Raw genomic sequence first — 19,176 nt, 5'->3', positions numbered from 1 at the left:
AGTCGTCCAACACCGCGTATGTCTGCTGAGTCGAGAGCCATGACATGACAGATTGGCGGACCGTTTCTGGAGCGGAGAAGATGGGCCCAGATTTGGCCTGGAATGGAGCCAGCCATGGGGCCAGCGAGAAGCCGTCTAATCATCCTCCACTCCGAATTGGCCAGAGACTTATCAGAGGGCGCGCCACTGACTGATAAAGACGCCAATGATTTTTATTTTTTTCGCCTCCCGTGATGTAGATACAAGCATCAAGCATCTTTAGGACCGACTGTGGCTCGCGATGCTTCGATGGCGTCTCGTATCGAATAGAGAGACTCTGTACTGTACGGAGAGCTTGGTGATGGCATCGACTTGAACAGGCTGGCAAACAGTCTCAACTTGTTTCAGTGGAAAGTCAGTCAATGCCAACATCTTGCATCAGTTGCTTTCCTTCTCCTCGTTGGCGATTGGTGGCACTTGGTTGACCGATCGATCCTTTGCTTTCCCCTAAACTTTTTTTTTCCTTCTCGAATATTGTTAGTGTGCGAGGCTTCGGTGACGGGACTAGCAAGAAGTGACCCTTGGCGGATTGGCAGAATCAGAAGTACCTTTGACTGCTTGAAAAAGGTTCCGGCAGTGGTGCTCAGTGAGGATTGAGCGATGCGCGCACCGTGCACAAGCCAGTTTCGACAGCCCGCCGTGTTGAAGATTGCGCGGGGGAACTTGCGGGCATAGGCACAGAGGTTTGTATGAGTGTAGTAGCATGTTAATAATGCTGCGAAGCTTAATACGAGGCTGAAATGTGGATCTTGATATTATTGCGTAATAATCACTTTCTAGTAATATTGCGTCCAATGCCAATTGACATCTACATGATACCTGCAAACCACATGCATGTCCCAGATGCTCGGATTTGCAGACCAAGCAAGCACAGATCATCCCGCCAGATTTGCTGCCGAGGTAGCGCACAGTGCGCACAGCGACAGGCCGTGTGGGGTACAGCCCCTGCCCTGGTGGCGTACCGTAAGTTGTACTTGGTCTACCGGCTAGGTACTTTGCAAGCGCCCTTTTATTCGGAGCAGCGCTACTGCTTTGGGCTGGACCCTCGCTGTACTGGACCGCTACACCCCCTGGAACACCCCCCAAGACACCCAAATGCCCCCCCAAGGCCGCTAAAAGTTGAAAGATCCATGTCGTGGATAAGTCCCAGGCCAGGCAAGACCAGGGCTTCTCCACACTTTTTTTTTTCTCTCCCAATGTTCCCTCTCAATCGCAAAAAGGCTGGGTTCCATCTCGAGCGAAACGGCGTGGCCGCTGCTCGTGTGGGCACGGTATTACTGCAAGGAGCATGAGCGCGTGCGACTGACTTGAGCTACAGTATGGGGATGGGACGCTGGCCGGGTCCGAGTACAAAAACTCTGGCCTCGACCCCACGAAGTCGGTGATGCTTCCTCTCTTCTCCCCAGGATTCACGCCGTCATTCGTCCGGGCTTCCTCCCAGGTTCAGCTGCTTGCTAACCTGCTCTTCTTTCTTCTTTCCAAGACGCCTCAATTTTAACTTTGAACTCTGTCTAGGTCACGGGCTTGTGTGTTGTTGCTTCAACAAACCCTGACTGACTGACTAGCCTTGCTCAACCCAAGGCCAGGAACCCCCAGATCTACAGGTCTACAGAGTAGAGTAGATCGACGTCTCGGGAAAGAAGAAGAGAAATCTCATCTCAAAAAAGCCGACAGCAGACGATACAGACACATCCAACAATGGCTGATTCGTCAAAACCCGCTGCCGACCCGGCTCCCTACCACGATGCCACCGAGAGCGTCCACCACAACCCGGATCCGGCCCTGGAGCCTGCTCACCAGCATCAGCATCACCACAAGCATCACTCGGATCGAGTCGACGCTGCCGGCCATGACGATGCCGTCTACACAAAGGGCACCAACTTGGACCCGACGCTGGTGCCAGTCCAGGACCACTCCCACGATGTGCGCAGCATCGACAAGGAGCACATCCACACGCCGCCCGACTACAGCGACCACGAAAAGGTCGGCCAGACGGGCATCGTTCGCACGGGAATCGACCCCGACGAGACGGGCTCGCAGCGCAACTGGTACTTTGGCGTCCCCTACCGCTACTTCCGCGCCTTTGTCCACATCTTCATCTTCCTGCTCTTCACCGGCTGGTGGATTGCGTCGCTGATCCTGCATCGCGACGACAAGAACTGGGTCATCCCCTTCTTGCTGTGGTTGGCCATCTCGATCCGTCTGTTCTTCTTCCATGTGCCCGTGCGTTACATCTCCAACGCCATCAAGTGGGTGTGGCAGCGCACGGCTCTCGTCGTCTATGACCGTATCCCCGAGAAGCTGCGCACTCCCGCCGGTGCTGCTGTGGCCCTCGCTACCGTCCTTGCTGGCTCCTTTGGCTCCGAGGAGAGCGCCGACAACACGCGCGCCAACCGTGCCGTCAGCTTGTTTGGCATGCTCGTCATCCTCTTTGGCTTCTGGATCACCAGCAATGCCCGCAAGCACGTCAACTGGCGAACCGTCATCGGTGGCATGCTTGGCCAGTACATCATTGGTCTCTTTGTCCTGCGAACCGGTGTTGGTTACGACATCTTCAAGTTCATTGCTGATCGTGCCGGCGACTTGCTTGGCTTCGCTCACGATGGTGTTGCCTTTTTGACCACCGCCGAAGTGGCCGCGCTTCCCTGGTTCTTCTTTGGCGTCATCCCCGCCATCATCTTCTTCATCTCCCTGGTCCAGGTCCTGTATTACATTGGCTTCATCCAGTGGTTCATCAAGAAGGTGGCCATCTTCGTCTTCTGGGCTCTCAATGCCTCCGGTGCCGAGGCCGTCGTCGCTGCCGCTACCCCCTTCATCGGCCAGGGAGAGTCTGCCATGTTGGTCCGTCCCTTCGTCCCCCACATGACCAATGCCGAGCTTCACCAGGTCTTGACCTGTGGTTTCGCCACCATTTCCGGCTCCGTCCTGGTTGGTTACATTGGCCTTGGTCTTAATGCTGAGGCGCTCGTCTCCTCTTGCATCATGTCCATCCCCGCCTCCCTCGCCATCTCCAAGCTTCGCTATCCCGAGACTGAGGAGACTCTTACCGCTGGCCGTGTCGTCATCCCTGACGACGACGAGCACAAGGCTGAAAACGCCCTGCACGCCTTTGCCAACGGTGCTTGGCTCGGAATCAAGATTGGTGGTACCATCATTGCCTCGCTGCTCTGCATTCTCGCTGCCGTCGGTCTCATCAACGGCCTCCTTACCTGGTGGGGTCACTACATCAACATCAACGACCCTACTTTGACTCTCCAGACCATTCTGTCCTACGTCTTCTACCCGGTTGCTTTCTTGCTTGGTGTTCCTCGAGACCACGATCTCCTCAGGGTTGCCAAGCTCATTGCCGAGAAGGTCATCACCGTAAGTATCACCTTTTCCCCCTCTCTTTCACATTGGCAGTCTTCTCCATCTCTCCATCTCCATCTCTCTCTCTCTCCATCTCCCACTTGTGCCCTTGATTTGTGACGTGATAATGACAATTGTTGCCTCCAGAACGAGTACAATGCCTTCAACGCCATGGCCACCGACCCATACTACGCCGACATGTCTCCTCGCTCCCAGCTCATTGCCACCTACGCTCTTTGCGGCTTCGGCAACATTGGCTCCCTGGGTATCCAGATTGGTATTCTGAGCCAGCTGGCCCCGTCCCGTGGTGGTGACGTCTCCCGACTTGCCCTTTCTGCCCTCATCTCTGGTGTTTTCTCGACCTTGACCTCAGCCTCCGTCGCTGGTCTTGTCGTTACCACCCAGCTCTCCCACTTTACCAGACCTCCGGCGTCTGGTTAATTGGAGTTTTGTGCGTGTTTCATGTGAAAGATTTATGCCATGTAAGGAGATTATGTGTGTGTTTTATTAAAACAGAGACGAATGAGAGGATGAGCAACATGAAGAGATGGAGAAGATACCCCACCATTATCTGTGCTCGGATGTGGATGGTCAAATTAAGGAGCATATTTAATTACCATGATGAGATAAAAAAATATCAATCAAAACAAGTCGCCCGTAAACGATCCCTTTTGGGTCAGGCATGCCATGTTTACGAGTCCCCCGTTGATCTCATGCGAAGTTGTGTTGTGTTGTGCTGTGTCTATGATATGTGTCCATGATATTGGCATTAGAAGGTATTGTCTGGTCAACTCTGCAAGAAATTGCCTTTAACAGCACTCAATGGATGGCTTGTCTCTCCATCAACCAGCATTCACTCGCACAATTTCCGCATCTGGCAAATTTAGCTGCGCCTTTTGCTAGCCAAAAAGCTGCAACAAACTATCTTCCAGACAAGCTCCAGCTGCTCCACACAAATCTTCACCCCCGCAGTGAGATTGGGGAACTGGCCCAGCCTTTTTAAAGTGGCTGCATCTCCGCAACTCGATTGAATCCCTTCTTCAATTTATATCAATTATATTCCAAAGACATATATGCAAGGTTCATTTTGCTTTATCAGCTCATTATATCATGGCTAGTATTTCGTTTCGCAAGTTTATTCGATGGCTGCCGGACGAGGCGAGCGAACCAACTTCTACGCTGGTTTTGACGTCTCCGGAAAAGAGGTTTGTTGATATACGAGTGGCGTTGGCAGATGGCAGTGATTCTTTAGGTGCCTCTGAAGGTAATCATTACGCTCAAATACGGCGAGAGAAGTGGTGGATGAAGTCTGACTCCAGAATGCAGAGATTCTCCCCTTGAGTCGCCTAGACTGGGCCATGGCAGGGACGTCTTCATCGATTGTCCTCAGTGAAGGACACTCGCTTTCCCAATGGAAGCACTGGATCGATTCTCGGTCATTGGATGCACCTCCTGATGAAGGCCATATGTACGCCCAGCCGGATGGACTGAGCACCCTCGAGAAAGGGCAGATGACGAACCCTGCCACGGGGAAGGATACGGATTATGAAGAGATGTGGTTCGATCCGCCGCCAAAGACTACGGGCGGGAACAAGGCGGTGTGCGTGGTGCTCGTGATGGAGGATGAGGAGAAGGGGAAGAAGGGCATGTTTGTGAGGCTGGGGGAGTGGGCGCAGGTGTTTGTGAGGGACGGGGCGGGGGAAGAGGATCTTGTGGCGGAGAGGTGGGAGTGGCGAGATGATGATGGGAAGGGATGGAGGAGGAGGGTGAGATTGGGAGATGAGGGGAGGAAGTTGCCGTGTGAAGAGGTTTTGGGAGCGGGAGGTGTCAAGGTTGGTGAGGAGGTGAGAGTTGGGGATGAGGTTTGGAGGGTTGTGGAGGCGACAGAGGTATAGATAGAGCTGGAGTATATGATTCTATAGATATACATACATACATATATATATATAAAGGCTGAGATGCAGATACGAGGTAATAGCGTTTCAGATTATCTTGAACGCTCTCATGATACCGCACTCTTGCGGAACTGCGTCAGCTCACTCGGCAGTCTCTGAATGGCCTTCGCCTCCAATTTTGTCAACGGTATCGAAAACCACTTCTCCAGCGCCTTTACTCTCTCCTCCTCGTTGGTCATCGTCTCCAGCACTTCGATCCCCTCTCCGCCCTCAACCCGCTTTCTCACCTCTCCTTGAAACATGGTCAGCACGCCTTGCAGACCATCTCCATTATCATTCAGAATGCCCTTTAAAACAACCACCTGATTGACGAAAATAGACGTGCGGTTCGTGCTGCAAAAGTAATTGTTCACTTCGTAATCTTCGCGAAAGTACTCCGTCTCCGTGAAGCAGTACTGCTCGACCCATTCGGCTGAAGGGCCGTCTTGCGAGGAATACACCCATAGGGGCTGTGTGGAGGGGGAAGTGGACTGTGCGATGGGGCGGAACTCGAGTTTTCCTCTGCGGGGGAGGATGTTGTCGAATTCGAAGCCGGAAGTTAATGGCACGGGGCGGAAGACGCCGTAGCTGCCGAAGGCGACGTCGACGAGGAAGCGTCTCTCGCTGATGGTGACGATGTTGGCGCAGTGAGTCCTGGCCAGGTTTTTTGTGTTAAGATGCATGGATTTCATGGATATAGAAATGGAGTGAGATGGTGGTTGGGAGATTGGGACTGGACTTACATGCCGCCGTATCGGGGACCGACTTTGACTCTTGCGCCGATGGGGAGGACGGTGAATCCAAGGACCTTGAGGATCTCGCAGAAGAAAGTGTTCATCTCGAGACAGTAGCCGCCTTTGCTCTTCTCCACGACCTTTTCGAATAGGGCATCTGGGTCGAGAGACAGGGTGCGATGCGGAGAGTAGTGAAGGCCGATGGACTCAAAGGGTACTCGCGCAAGGTGATGGGCTTGGAGCTCGGTGAGGAGTTGGAGTTCATCGCGGGGGTGTTGTGAGCGAGGGTACGAGATGTGCTCGAGGTAGCGCGTGAGTTGGTCTTGCGAATATGCAGCCATTTTTATCTTGGCGTCACTGTTGTTGTCGAGTTGTGGGAGAAAGGCTGAGACGGAGAGAGATGGAGTTGAAGGTTTCCATTTCGGCATTCATCAGATTTATATATTAGTCTCAGTAGTTTCGATAGAAATAAGGACTACCAGCTTGTGATTTCGGCTAATGTCACAGGCCAAGCAAGGACTTGTAAATTGTAAGCATCAATCCAATCCGTTTGTCATCCAGTCGGATGTGTACCGTTTCGGTTCCCTTTGCCGCCACTTCAAGTAATACGGACATGCATCCCGCCGGCCCCGCAATCGCTATTCCGACTCCCGATCGGACTGCCGAAAGGCCGTAAGAAGGACAAGCCGAGATCAAATTTCGAATAAGCTGGAGGAGGGAAAAAATGAAGCAGATGCGGATAATTCGATGCTGTAGCTTTGTAGCCTCACATGATGATTAAATGGCAATTTGCTGGTCGTTGGACACGTTTACTGGGTGAGACGTGGCACGCAGAGAGTCGATGCCCAGCTGCCCAATGCCGACGTGCTGGTGGGGACGGGATATCAGGTTGATATACGAATATGTGCGTCAGACTGACGGACAGATAATGGATTGTCGTTGAAGTAACCCTGGGAAGTTCCATCAGAGTGTCAAGTGAGAGAAGATCAGAAAAGATAGCATCAATGGAGACTCCAACGCCAAAGAGAACCATCAAGGCCATCTCGCCAAGGTAACACACAACCTTTTATATCATTATTTCAATGACACACTTATTCCGTGACGCTCACATCAAAAAAGGTCCAAAATTCCTGTTTTCAAAGCCCCCATCAAACTCCCCATCAAACTCCAGCACAACACAAACTATGCCCAAATCACCTACTTCAACGTCCCCGACAAGCTGCAGCGCTCACCATCACTCAAGGGTTTAGAATCACCCTCACTTAAGAGCTTGGACATCACGCGTCTCCCCGACGACCTCAAGCTCATCGGGCCCGAGAACTGGGCGCCGTGGTCCAGCGCCATGATGGCCGTCGCGGAGCTCTCGGGCTTCGACACGGCTGTGCTGGAAGAGATGCCGCAGGCGGTGCATGTCAGTTGTTGGCACAACAGCCAGAAGACGAGGGAGCAGGTGCGTGAGGGCAAGATGCTGGGGCTGCTGATCAAGTTCAATATTTCGGCGCATATGAATGACTTGGTGAGCTTGACTATGGATGGGTATGAGGTGTGGAAGGTGCTTAAGCTGTATTGTGCGAGGTTTGTGGAAACGGATCCGTCGAGGATGCTGAAGAGGAACGGGGGATGTATTCGCATCTCGTGAGGAGGCATGTTCCGATATTGAATGGAGGTGTTTTGAGGATGATTTTGAGGTAGGATGAGTGGTTTGAGTGATGATGTTACGGAACAAGGATATAAAGATGCGTAAGAATATGACACAGGGATGATGGAAGGCAAATATGATAGGTGAGACGGCTTTTAAGCTTACGATGTTGATGAACTTTGTTGCCACAGTATGGTATTCTTACTTTTTGGACTTTTTCGAATTGTTTTCTGCGCTTATATATCCAGCTCACATTGCCAATTGATCGATTGCAAGCTATATTTACTATTCACCCACATCCGACGCTATCTGCGCCCTATTATGAACATGACATGGGGGATTCCCGCCCTTAGATGCTAGTTTCGGCGGCATATGATCCGAGTGCGGAGTATACGATATCCACAAGACTAGGATCCATGTTGATTACAAGATTGTCGTGATGCTGTAAGATATATCTTTCAGTTTAAGAAAAGTAAATTACCCGTTCTGTCTTCAAGCAACATCACTTCAACAACTCGGACCAAAATGACCATCACCAACACACAGACAGGGGAGCGAGAACCCAGCCTCCTGCACCGCTCTCTCATTGAACGCCCTCAAAAGGTCACCTCTGGATTGGGCATCTACCTGACACTGGCTGATGGTTCTCGCATCCTCGATGGGTGCTGCGGCGCTGCCGTGTCAGTCATCGGCCATGGCAACAAACAAGTCCAAAATGCCATTATGCAGCAGTACTCGAGTATCGAATACGTACACACCATGGCTTACACGACATCCAGCGCCGAAGAATTAGCTGATGCCCTCACCGATTTGAGCAAGCCTTTTGGTTTGACCAAGGCCTATTTTGTCTGCTCTGGTAGTGAAGCCGTGGATGCGGCCATGAAGCTTGCGAGGCAATATCATGTCGAAAACGGCCAGCCGCAGAGAAAGAGGTTCGTTGCTAGGAGACAGGCGTATCATGGCAATACTATTGGGGCCATGAGCGTGAGCAGTAATCTGCCGAGGAAAATTCCTTATGATGGCGTCTTGACACTCGACAATGTGAGCTTCGTTAGTCCGGCATATGCATATCGCGGCCAGCGAGACGCCGAAACAGAGGAACAGTACGCTGCTCGGTTGGTTCAAGAGCTTGATGACGAGTTTCAGCACGTGGGTCCTGAAACAGTCATTGCTTTCGTGGCGGAAACTGTGGGAGGAGCAACTGCAGCCTGTATCACGCCGCCAAAGGGGTATTTCGAAGGGATCAGGAGAGTGTGCGATCGATATGGCATCTTACTCATCTTGGACGAGATCATGTGTGGCAGTGGCCGGACGGGGTCGTATTTCGCCTTTGAGCGAGAAGGTGACGTGAGGCCGGATCTCGTTACGCTAGGGAAAGGTCTGGGGGGAGGATATGCGCCTATTGCGGGCGTCTTGATTAGTGAAAAGGTCGTCCAAGTCTTGAAAAGGGGTTCGGCGAGTTTCGTTCATGGGCATACGTATCAAGCTCATCCGGCCTGCTGCGCGGCGGGCTTGGCTGTTCAGCAAATCATTAAGCGTGATGATCTGGTGGCAAAGTGTCTTTCCAGGGGAGCTCTTTTGGAATCCAGACTGCGGTGTGTTCTCGGAGACGTAAAGTATGTGGGAGAGATTCGCGGTAGAGGCTTATTCTTGGGGATTAAGTTTATGCAGGACAGAGCATCAAAGCAGCCGTTCAAGCCAGCGATCAAGTTTGCTAGCAGAATGCAAGAAGCAGCTCATAGTCGCGGCCTGGCTGTATATCCGGGGTCGAGGACTGTAGATGGTGTGAATGGCGATCATGTTATTGTGGCACCGCCGTTGACTATAACGGAAGAGGAGGTTGAGGAGATTGTGAGGTTGTTGAAGATGGCATATGATGTAGTAGAGGAAGAGTTGGTTGTATAAAGGTTGTACAAGATTACGCTATAGAACCTCGTGAAAGGAATATGAATTAAGGTCTTTCAGGTTTTTGTACAAACGCTTTATTAAGTATAAACACCTGATTCACGCACGCTTCTAACAATGCCAAGAAGACACGACCCAATATACGTCGGCTTCTACTCCACACACGTGAATCGAGGTGTCGCTTGGCCAAACGAGCAGCCACAGCCGTTCGCTCGCAGCTGGACACCAGAATTTTGAGTGATGTTGATCCAAGTAGTTCAAGAAATCTCTAGGATCAAGAGAGATTCACTTCTCAGCAGCATCTACTTATACCCTCCTCTCCCTCACTCTCTCCATGCTTCCCCTTGTCTACACCCACCAAGACAACACTCTCTCTGCAGTTCAAGAAACCATCCTTAACGCGGCAAACCCACATTCTCTCCATCAACCATCGCACCATCAAAATGTGTGACTGGGACACCTACCTTTACATGTGCGGATGCTTCGACGTGAAGCTCAGATCCCAGTGCGAGTCCGCCCGCCGGGAAGACTTCGAATTCTGCAGCGCCAGCGGGCAGACCGTCAAGGCGGCGTGGTGCTATGCCCAGCCGTATCTCTGTGGGCGATGCAGGCGCATGGAATATCAGTCGGGACGTCCAGTTAGACGCTACATCCCGGCCTGGAACGAAATGGCTCCTGTTGCCCAAAACATGGCTGCACACAGAGCGAGGGCTCGGCATTGAGGCCAATGGGAGGTGTCTAGAGGTCTCTGGTTTCGTTTTTGGGAAGCTTACGAGTAATTCAAGGCTGTGGTATCATCAACATGGGTGGAATAGGGCTGATTGGGTAGCGGATTCCACTTCAGCTGTTGGATGTTGAGATGTAGCAAGGATTGGAAAGTAGAGGCGTGAGAGCTTGAGGAGACTAGACACCATTTGGATTGAGATTGGTATAGCTGCACATAGGATATCAAGAAATCAACCAAGTTTTTTGCAGTGATGCTTCCAACAATTTTGCTGTAAATCGTCTTTAATTACGCGTGCAGAGATATACATATACTGCTCTTCTTATTACTATTTCAGAATCTAGACGCAAAGGTATGCCAGCCAGTACTCAACGTATCACCATCACATTCACTGCATCAAATTCAACCCCAACAGTGACCTATGAAGCTAGATCTGCTGTCTGGAAGCCTACATCTCAGCTATCATCAATGTATCCACTCACGCCGAGCTTCTTCTAATGGTGCCACAAGAATGTTCTTCTTCATGTCTCAATTAGGCCTATTGGACCGGTACTGAGGTTTCAATAGCCGTATCCTCTACAGGTGTCGTCTTTTCTTGCCTAGACTTTCGCTCCGAGGAACCAGGCGGTGATGCTGTTTCAGGCTCAGTCAGATTCGTTCCATTATCCGAGCCCGATGTCCGCTCATCTTCACTTGACGTGTTAGTAATATTATTATTCGCCTGTTTTGCTTGATTATGCGTGCACTGTTTCAAGTGCTCGGAGTAGTCGCGCCTTAGTTCGGTAAGCTCTTTCATAGATTCGAGTATAAACTCGTATTGTGCTCTGTCCATAATTAGCAGCTGATGAGAAGAGATCATGCAACACGTACTCTCGATATGTGCTTCTCAAAAGCTCAACAGAAGTAATAAAAGAGTCAATCTCTTCAGGCAGCCTCTCAACCAATACCCCTTTGCCGACATTGTACATATTATCATCATCTGCTCGCATCACAGCTTCCATCATGCCTTGAGTCTGCGCAAGGCTATCATGACAGATGCCCACACATAGATCGGATCCCGGCATCGTATCGGATTGCGAAATCTTACGGTAAATGGTGCCCAGAAGCAGAACGCTGACTTGAAGGCGCTTAAGAAATGGCGATAGCCGTCCAAAATTTGTCATGGCAGCTGCGGCACTGCGAAACTTGGCGATGCGTGGGAGAGAGTGCTTGATAAGGCCATCGAGGCCGATGACAATAGGTGGAGGAGCATCCATCATCACTATTACGTGCAGGACTTGAGTAAAAGTTGATTTTGAACAGATGTAATCACGATAACTAGTCAAAGGGGACAAGAAAGAATGAAGATTTTGCGAATGCTGGATGAACAGTGCACTTAAAGACAAACGAGACAAGGAGCGACAAGCGACAAAGAAGGGAGAAACTCAAGCGAACAAGGAACCAAGGGAAGACGAACAAGAAGAGGAAAATGGGGTGCTCATTCATAAAAGTGCAAGACATACAGTAAGACACGGAACATGACGTTGCACAAGGATCGACACATAGCACCCCCTGTGAGGATTTAAGCGCCGAACATGCAAATTATGTCTTCAGCAGCGTAACAGCTCGGTGGAGAATTAGGATCAGCTGTGAAGCTGAGAATCCTACGATAAGAGAGATGTGGACAATTTAGACAGATGATGTTAGGAGGGGTGATTCCTTCTGTTCAGCTCTCAGAGACACTTATATACACGCTCTTTGTTTGTGCAAAACAATGATATGCAAGCCACGTATGGGCGGGTTTCCGTCATTTTGATAACCTTCATGTACTGTACGGAGAACTGCGAGAAGCCATCAAGAGTCTGCATGTCGATCCCCCATCAGTTCGTCTTCAGAAAGGTGGGCACAGTCATGCAACTCGCCAGGCACAGAGTATCACAGGCTCCGGCACCACACCAGGGTTCAAATAGGAAGCCATTGCGGTGGATTTCTTGGCAGTTTTTCGAGCCTAACGGAAGCATGAGTCTTGATCTCGGTACTTTTCTGTACTCTAGTGATAGCTCCTGGATGCATTGCTGGGCATAATATCGCCTCTGGGAGGCGATCCATACGCACCTACTACGACCAATCACTCGTCTTTCCATATGCAAAAACAAATACCTTTCATTTATTCCACAGCCGAAGACAGAGCATACTTCTCGACCATCATCGTCTCAAAATCGGCACCCCGATTCTGACGTTATACAGCCCCCAACTAGCAGGGATCTCCCGCGTGGCTTACAGAGTCCCTCCCAAGCTTATGTGGTATAGATCCGCCCTTGAAGCAAGGGGTTACATGATGATCATATGCCTGTTTTGCGTGGACCCGGATGTCCTTTTTGCATGTGGCAGCTCAGCTCAGCTTTAAAGTGTTGAGTTCCGAAAGATTGGAGGAGTGGCACTGTGCGCGATGATCTCGAACCAGGAAATTCAGCCACATTCAGATACCAGGTGTCACATATTGGAGGGTGAATGTATCCTTTTCTCTCTCATATTAACTCGCTTCGGGATTCAGAGACCATGTGTACTCTGGTGGGTGCCACAGAGGAGCATCACAGATCTGTATGAAGATGAGTATGAGTGAGTGTAGAGTAAGAATACCAATAGCGTTCTAAGTCGGTCCGAACGCCTCACGTCTACAAACTATACAAGTATGTATACATGATGGTACATCTCAAATCAGGTGGCTTCAAACCTTCTATGAACTTCACAATCATCACCTGCATTAATAACCGTCCAAGTCTTCGTATTCAAGATTATTATGCCATATCCTAACGCTAATAGACGGCAAAAAACATCATATACCGTTTTCGACGTCCAGTCAATCTAAAATGAACTGTCCGAAACGACATGCAAAACAGGAGCAAAAGGCTTCAAAACGTCTTTCCCATGCCCAAATGCCACTGTAAAAACTTTATAACAAGATACCCTAAAAGGCATTACCATAACCAATCCACACCCCCATACCGACCCGTACCTTCATCACCAGTTCGGCCTCATGTTCATCTTATCCCTGAAAAATCCCTTCATATCCTCCACCCCCCTCGGCGAATTCAAAAAAGGAAACGCATCCTCGTACTCCTTCCAGCAAACATCCTCCACGCCGCTCTCGAGGACCACCTCTCGGAACGTCCTGCCCTGCTCTAGGTACGCTTCCCCACCATTACTACAGTACTGCAGCAACAAAGGCGTCTTCTTCAACACCTGTTTCTCCGCTGGCGAAACGTGGTTTGGACTGAAGAATTGCTGTGCCGAGGAGAGTCGTATGTCGGACACCGGTATCTGTCCTGATATCCCCACGAAGCTGCCCAGGCGCTGAGGCCTGTTCCTATCCACGTCCATTAAAGAGTCGCCTTCTAGACTCATCAGCGTCATCAGCGCCATGCCTGCGCCGTGGCCTATCCCGCCGAGGATGATCCTATCCCAGCGGCCGCCTAGCATCACCGCCTCATTCCGTATAACCTTTTGTAGCTCCCGAACCCTCTCCCTCAGTCCGGGCAGCATATTTCGTAGCCGCCGTTCTTCGTCGCCATCATTCATGTCGCCTCGCCACCAACTTGGCTGGCCTCTGTGTACCCCATGCTGTATTCCCGTGGAGATGGACAGGACAGATGGTATGAGGGGTTCGTCGGTGGGGGCTTGAGGGAATACCCACCTGGTTGAGGCAAAGTTTTGGATAATGGATCGCCATGAGAGGTCAGTAGCTTCGTGTAGTTGGTTGACTGTGTCGCGCGCAAAAATGCGATTGTCGTGTAGGAATATGATGGTATGCGTGTGTGGCCTCGATGGAGGAATGGTGGTGAGCGGGAGATCTGCAACCATTGTATCTCTTCTCTATTCTTCCTCTCTCTTTGCGTGTGTGCTGTTGTCACGAATGTCTTTACGCTCAATCAGGATACCAAGTATATATCTCGAAACGAAGAGACAGCAAACACTATCACATAAGAAGATGAATCTCAGCAATGTCCCACAAGGGCAGGCATTATACCAAGCGAGAGGTAAGATGCTAAACGACGGACCTACCCAGCTCCCAAGCAGCGCAACCCCCTTCTCTTATTTCAAGTAAAACAAGAGCCCATCTCGATCGATCTTTATCCCGAGTCCAGACCCCGTCACCGGCCCCCGCTCTGCCTCATCACCGATCTGCTGCCCAAAGCCCATCAATCACAGAATGAAGGCGTGTACATGAACGACGACAGCACAGATAAGACGGAGTGGGAAGCCCAACCGCGACAAAAGAGGAAAAGAAGCAAAACAAAAAGTAACCAATAAATGGATGAAGCAAGGTGACAAATGACAGCTGTCAGACTCGGTGTAACGGTTACCTCACGAAAACCACAAACAGCATTCGTGCGAGTATGTGGGAAGGAGAAGGAAAGAGAGAGTGAGAAGAGGATGGGCTCGGGCGAGATTTGCAAAGCCGCAGGACATCGCATAACAGTATGCCGCAGCATCCGTGCCTCTCGCGATCTAGGCCCTTGGCCTTCCTTTTTCTATTTTCTCATCCTTCTCATAAACGTGTCCTTACAACACACAGATAAGGCACAAACTCTGCTGCAAGCCATGGTCGGATATGAAGCGGAGATTGAATGCGAGCCGTAAGTGGATGTGGATGGGGGACAAGGTTCACAAAGGCGGCGATGCAGGGTGGCATCGGTACGACAGACGGGGGGGAATAAAAAAGTTCACGATCGTTGGCAAAGCGTTTCTCATTAATTAAACAAAACACACCCTTCGGCTAGACTAACTATAGCCAGAGATCGAGGTCTAGAAGTTCGGAAGACATTATCCGAAGCTGAGCACGACTGGCGCCAAGAACTCCCGGCATCCCGTAACAATAAGCACCCCCTCCCCTCCCTTCTCCGGTCGTCGGCGGCCCTTTTGTTCTTTTTTTTTTCGGTTTTCTTTTTTTGACTTCTTACATCTTTTTTGTGATATGCCCGGCAAAATGGTATCGAGGGTCTGGACCGAGGAGGAATATGCGATGCATCCCTTTCACAGGATGGAGGGGGAGGTGCATGGCTAGAGCAAACAAAGTAGGCAATGAAACAACCGATCCGTTACGCCTGATGCCATCAAGCATGTGTTCACCCAAAGGACCCCGCGGTGGAATTTTATCAAAGGAGAGAAGGAGGATAATGGAGAGAGAGAAAATAGAAAATGTAAAATTAAGATATAGAAAAAAAGAAAGACAAGATTAGTTATCCTCTTTGATAATGACAGGCTCCGACTGGACAAAGTTGTCCTGAGTACTGTTCTGACTGCTGTCGTGGCTACGGCTCTGCTCCTTGGCACGCTTCGTCTCGAGGTGCTTGATGGCATCGCCCGTCAGCTCCTGGCGAGTCAGCAGCTTCCACACGTCCTTCTTCCTCGTCTTCCTGTCGCCAATGGTAATGACCAGACCCGCGGTGATGTTGCACGTTATGCTGACACAGAGGATGACGGTGGTAATGGCAAATGGCCGGTGGTGGTAGTCGATGCCCCAGGTGGTGGCACCGAGGGAAATCTGCAAGCACGAGTGGCAGTCGAGCAGTATGACAATGGCAATCAGGTAGGCAAGGGGGAAAGCGTGGTGCGTAAAAGTCTCGTCGGGCTTGTAGAAACTGTGCGACTTGGCCAGCTTCTTCTGATGGTGCCGCATCCTCTTCCACTGCTTGTACGTTAGCGGAGAGTCCTCGTCGTACTCAATGTCGAGCTTGGCGGCCTCGACGTCGCCGTCTTGGCCCACAATGGCCTGCTCAGGCTGGGGCATTGGCACCGGTGCTGCGAGGTTGCTGTTGCTGGTGGCAATTCGTTCGACCGACGCGCCGGCGCTGGCGGGTTCGAGACCGCCGCCGACCTGGGCGTTGTCGGCCAGTGGATCACCGGATGCGCAGTGCGAGAGCTCGACACTGTTGCCAGGGATGCCGTCGATGATGCCGGCCTCCTTGTCCTTTAGCTTCTGCTTCTTGGCTTTGGCGATTTTGCGCGAATAGTGTACGACAAAGGCCATGTGGTACGTGTCAACGGCCCGAAAGGGGGCCAGGCCGTCGCCCATGATGGCGAAGAGAGCCACCAGCACGCTGTCGATGATGTGGATCGTGTACACCTGCTTGTCGCCCACGTAGATCCAGCCGATGAGGAACAGCACCCAGGCCAGGCCGAACAGGGTGATGAGCGTGGCGTAGAGGGTGACGAAGAAGCCCAGCGGGCGGCGCACGTACTGGCCGAAGCCCTTCATGGTGCGCTTGAAGCGCGACCGCCGCGAGTGAAGCATGTGGCGCACGCGGTCGTCGAGCTCGAGCTTCTCCTCCTCGGTCCAGCCCTCGAGGCTAAAGCCGTGCGGCAGCGCGGCATAATGCGAGTCTGTGAGCCTGGACGTGATGGTGTCGGATCTGCGCAGCGTCACCGGCGCCCCGGCCTCGGCCTCAGCCACGGACTCGACGCCAGTCTCGACTCTCGACACATCCTCGACGGGTGGCAGTTCCTCTTCACGCTCGCGCTCGCGCTCTGCAGGGCGGCCCAGCCGTGCAAGCGGTGCATCGCGCGGTGACAAGACATAGGTGGGGCGACGATTGATCCAAGGGCCAAGATCAGGCACGAACAGGGAGTTTTGCACGTTGGTCAAGGTCGAAAGAGTCTGGACCTCGGGATCTAGTCACACAAAGACATGTCAGCAACTGCCGGAGCTCGTTCTAGACTCGGCTGAGAGGATGGGGGTCACCGCTTACCAATGATATCCAGCCAGTCCACCAGGTCCTCGCCATACTCATCGGATTGGGGCTGAGCCCGTGCGGGATCGATGTTTTGCTGTGCATCGGCGGGCCCAGCTTGAGATTGGGATCCCCGATTGATGGAGCCGCCGGGCCAGAACAGCCTGCTAATCTTTCTCTTCCTGGACAGTCTCCTCGAGGGCTCGGAGCCCACAGACATGCGACGAGCATCGTCGTCTTCCAGCGGATCTTCGGGCAGCGATCTCGCGGGCGAAATGGGCGAATTCATTCCAAGCTCTGCCATGGTTGGCCGCGAGCCTTCTTCCGTCAGTCGCGGCAGGGCCAGCTGAGGCACACGGCGCGAGTGTCTGGCGGCGTTGGCATCATAGACCTGGGCCGGGGGCATCGGCTGCGAGATGCTTCGCGGCCTCGCACCGAATCTGCGCGTCTCGTTGTCGCTGCTCTCGGACGCATAGTCGAGGTTTGCTGCAGAGGCGCCGCTGGAGCTGCGTCGGATGCGAATACTAGGCTGGCGAGTGCGCTCGTAAACTGGGCGACCAGACTCGGATCCCGCTGTCGACGGTGCCCGGCCGCGGATGCTCGAAGTTCGCGAGACTGCGCTCGAAGTGGTGCCGAGTGGTGGGAAATATTCCGTCTCCGACTCCTCGGCGGCGTCTGGCGTGGGGAGATTGTAGGAGCGGCGGGACGAGATGGATCCCAGCCGGCGGTTGGAGCCCCCGACGGAGTATCGCGGAGGCAGTTGCAGGTTGGATCCATCGCCGGTCGCAGCTGGCGGAGCTGGCGATGCAGATTGCGGTCTTGATGGCGGAAGAGAAGAAGTTGGTGCTTGTCCCGGTAGTTGGCCTTGTCCTTGTCCTGGAACTTGTCCTTGTGTTTGTGCTTGTTGTTCCGGTGGCGGCGCTGACACAATGATAGTGTGCGGGTCAACATCTTCATCGTCGTCTTGCCGGCGAGACGAAGCCGATCGCCATCGCGATAATCGCGAGCGGTTGGGATTCATCGTGGATGAACTGGGGGGAGAAATGAAGCGGACGGTGCAGTATCAGGTCTGAGCGGGTGGCTGGCGACACAGCATAAGTTATTTGATGGGTTTGGATTTGCCGGTTCAATTGTCAAGTTCTGCTTAGTCAGAGCAAATGATGCGAACGAAACAAACAAGCAAAAACAGCGTCCCCGTCCAGGGAAGATGAGGGAATCGAGACAAAAGCGGCTAAACACGAGAATGAGAAAGAAAGAAAATAAAAATGATATTATAGAATGAAAAGAAAGAGAAGAGAAGAGAAAATGGAATCAATGGCCGGAGAGGGAGGGAATAAAGGGGAATAGCAGCAGATACTCAGCCAGCAGCACGCCGAACCGAGTACAGTACAGAAGTGATACAGCTGAATGCAGCAAGATCAAGATGTAGCCTGCAGTACCGTACAGTACTATACAGTATGTACAGTAGCTGTAGAACCACCAGCTGAAGATGTAATTGGATGTGATGGATGGCGATGGCGATCAATTCGAACTTCTGACCGGCTTCAGACTCTGACAACTGACTCTGACAGCGGCACAGCAACGACGACAGCGGCAAATCAATTGAATTGCCGCGCCTCTCTCTCTCTCGTCTTCTCGTCTTCTCGTCTCTCGTCCTCCGGGCGGAACGACGGATCCTTCGGTCCTGGGCGGGAAAAAAGTTTAACGGCGCGAAGAAGAACAAGAAAAAAAAGCGAAAAGCCACAGGCCCTCTGCCAGGCTGGGCGCTACGCCTTTTAGCGCTCGACAGACGCTGCAAATTTGCCGTCCACGAGCAGGGAAATTGGGAACCTTGGAAGCCCGTCAACGTGCCATTACGTCACATGCAGCCAACGAGGCCCGTATCGAGTAATGGCTGGCTGCTTTGTCAGACGATAAGGTCGAATTAGCAACTTGGGCTAGAGCTGGACTGGGGAAGGTCTGGGATTGAATTCTTTATTTTCTTTTATTTCTTTGATTTCTTTTTTCTTTATAATTTATTAGAGATGGGACAGGGGGGCGGCAGTTGTTGCTCTTTAATTTTCTTTGTTTTCTTTTGACTTAGGCTGTGCATTGGGCTGCTTCAATTCATTTCAATCCATTCCAAAGGTAAACAAAACAAATA

General features: G+C 51.8%; 8 protein-coding genes across 8 annotated transcripts; 4 read left to right on the top strand and 4 right to left on the bottom strand.

The window, feature by feature from the left end:
* The first annotated feature begins 1,193 nt into the window (after positions 1–1,193).
* V8C40DRAFT_237032 (Na+ dependent nucleoside transporter C-terminus-domain-containing protein) lies at positions 1,194–4,076 on the top strand. Its single transcript, XM_083214170.1, has 2 exons — positions 1,194–3,402; positions 3,535–4,076. The coding sequence occupies exons 1-2, from the start codon at positions 1,738–1,740 to the stop codon at positions 3,826–3,828; spliced, it is 1,959 nt and encodes a 652-aa protein (XP_083076068.1). The 5' UTR covers positions 1,194–1,737; the 3' UTR covers positions 3,829–4,076.
* V8C40DRAFT_237030 (uncharacterized protein) lies at positions 4,077–5,447 on the top strand. Its single transcript, XM_083214169.1, has 2 exons — positions 4,077–4,651; positions 4,714–5,447. The coding sequence occupies exons 1-2, from the start codon at positions 4,498–4,500 to the stop codon at positions 5,280–5,282; spliced, it is 723 nt and encodes a 240-aa protein (XP_083076067.1). The 5' UTR covers positions 4,077–4,497; the 3' UTR covers positions 5,283–5,447.
* On the bottom strand, positions 5,390–6,396 carry V8C40DRAFT_263014 (arylamine N-acetyltransferase family protein; the record flags this gene model as incomplete). Its single annotated transcript, XM_083219415.1, has 2 exons — positions 5,390–5,975; positions 6,065–6,396. 2 exons carry the CDS (start codon positions 6,394–6,396, stop codon positions 5,390–5,392), a joined length of 918 nt encoding a protein of 305 aa, XP_083076066.1.
* A 596-nt stretch (positions 6,397–6,992) lies between these two features.
* V8C40DRAFT_237027 (uncharacterized protein) lies at positions 6,993–7,986 on the top strand. The gene is made up of 2 exons (XM_083214168.1): positions 6,993–7,106; positions 7,175–7,986. The coding sequence occupies exons 1-2, from the start codon at positions 7,060–7,062 to the stop codon at positions 7,692–7,694; spliced, it is 567 nt and encodes a 188-aa protein (XP_083076065.1). The 5' UTR covers positions 6,993–7,059; the 3' UTR covers positions 7,695–7,986.
* Positions 7,987–8,173: 187 nt separating this feature from the next.
* Positions 8,174–9,618, top strand: V8C40DRAFT_285183 (pyridoxal phosphate-dependent transferase). Its single transcript, XM_083222311.1, has one exon. The coding sequence runs from the start codon at positions 8,220–8,222 to the stop codon at positions 9,597–9,599; it is 1,380 nt and encodes a 459-aa protein (XP_083076064.1). The 5' UTR covers positions 8,174–8,219; the 3' UTR covers positions 9,600–9,618.
* Positions 9,619–10,730: 1,112 nt separating this feature from the next.
* On the bottom strand, positions 10,731–11,597 carry V8C40DRAFT_285179 (uncharacterized protein). The gene is made up of 3 exons (XM_083222310.1): positions 11,194–11,597; positions 11,070–11,147; positions 10,731–11,015 (listed from the first exon to the last, which is right to left on the bottom strand). Exons 1-3 carry the CDS (start codon positions 11,580–11,582, stop codon positions 10,862–10,864), a joined length of 621 nt encoding a protein of 206 aa, XP_083076063.1. The 5' UTR covers positions 11,583–11,597; the 3' UTR covers positions 10,731–10,861.
* Positions 11,598–13,075: 1,478 nt separating this feature from the next.
* On the bottom strand, positions 13,076–14,376 carry V8C40DRAFT_158333 (uncharacterized protein). The gene is made up of 2 exons (XM_083211409.1): positions 14,365–14,376; positions 13,076–14,275 (listed from the first exon to the last, which is right to left on the bottom strand). The coding sequence occupies exon 2, from the start codon at positions 14,161–14,163 to the stop codon at positions 13,324–13,326; it is 840 nt and encodes a 279-aa protein (XP_083076062.1). The 5' UTR covers positions 14,164–14,275; positions 14,365–14,376; the 3' UTR covers positions 13,076–13,323.
* A 636-nt stretch (positions 14,377–15,012) lies between these two features.
* On the bottom strand, positions 15,013–18,222 carry V8C40DRAFT_158330 (DUF2985 domain-containing protein). Its single transcript, XM_083211408.1, has 2 exons — positions 17,052–18,222; positions 15,013–16,974 (listed from the first exon to the last, which is right to left on the bottom strand). Exons 1-2 carry the CDS (start codon positions 18,052–18,054, stop codon positions 15,539–15,541), a joined length of 2,439 nt encoding a protein of 812 aa, XP_083076061.1. The 5' UTR covers positions 18,055–18,222; the 3' UTR covers positions 15,013–15,538.
* Between the last annotated feature and the right edge of the window lie 954 nt (positions 18,223–19,176).

This window comes from Trichoderma camerunense (genome assembly GCF_050948025.1).
Source record: "Trichoderma camerunense strain CBS 138272 chromosome Unknown V8C40scaffold_4, whole genome shotgun sequence".
In the NCBI taxonomy this organism is placed as follows: Eukaryota; Fungi; Ascomycota; class Sordariomycetes; order Hypocreales; family Hypocreaceae; genus Trichoderma; species Trichoderma camerunense.
This window is presented reverse-complemented; position numbering and strand designations above follow the sequence as displayed.

Excerpts from the sequence above, each read along its gene's own strand:
- V8C40DRAFT_285179 (XM_083222310.1), bottom strand. The coding sequence starts at position 11,582 with ATGATGGATGCTCCTCCACCTATTGTCATCGGCCTCGATGGCCTTATC. Across the intron at positions 11,148-11,193 it reads TTGAGAAGCACATATCGAGA|AGCACAATACGAGTTTATAC; the intron begins GTACGTGTTGCA and ends AATTATGGACAG. Across the intron at positions 11,016-11,069 it reads TACTCCGAGCACTTGAAACA|TGAAGATGAGCGGACATCGG; the intron begins GTGCACGCATAA and ends TAACACGTCAAG.
- V8C40DRAFT_237032 (XM_083214170.1), top strand. The coding sequence starts at position 1,738 with ATGGCTGATTCGTCAAAACCCGCTGCCGACCCGGCTCCCTACCACGAT. Across the intron at positions 3,403-3,534 it reads TTGCCGAGAAGGTCATCACC|AACGAGTACAATGCCTTCAA; the intron begins GTAAGTATCACC and ends TGTTGCCTCCAG.
- V8C40DRAFT_237027 (XM_083214168.1), top strand. The coding sequence starts at position 7,060 with ATGGAGACTCCAACGCCAAAGAGAACCATCAAGGCCATCTCGCCAAG. Across the intron at positions 7,107-7,174 it reads ATCAAGGCCATCTCGCCAAG|GTCCAAAATTCCTGTTTTCA; the intron begins GTAACACACAAC and ends ACATCAAAAAAG.
- V8C40DRAFT_158333 (XM_083211409.1), bottom strand. The coding sequence starts at position 14,163 with ATGGTTGCAGATCTCCCGCTCACCACCATTCCTCCATCGAGGCCACAC.
- V8C40DRAFT_237030 (XM_083214169.1), top strand. The coding sequence starts at position 4,498 with ATGGCTAGTATTTCGTTTCGCAAGTTTATTCGATGGCTGCCGGACGAG. Across the intron at positions 4,652-4,713 it reads TTCTTTAGGTGCCTCTGAAG|AGATTCTCCCCTTGAGTCGC; the intron begins GTAATCATTACG and ends TCCAGAATGCAG.
- V8C40DRAFT_285183 (XM_083222311.1), top strand. The coding sequence starts at position 8,220 with ATGACCATCACCAACACACAGACAGGGGAGCGAGAACCCAGCCTCCTG.
- V8C40DRAFT_158330 (XM_083211408.1), bottom strand. The coding sequence starts at position 18,054 with ATGAATCCCAACCGCTCGCGATTATCGCGATGGCGATCGGCTTCGTCT. Across the intron at positions 16,975-17,051 it reads GGACTGGCTGGATATCATTG|ATCCCGAGGTCCAGACTCTT; the intron begins GTAAGCGGTGAC and ends TTGTGTGACTAG.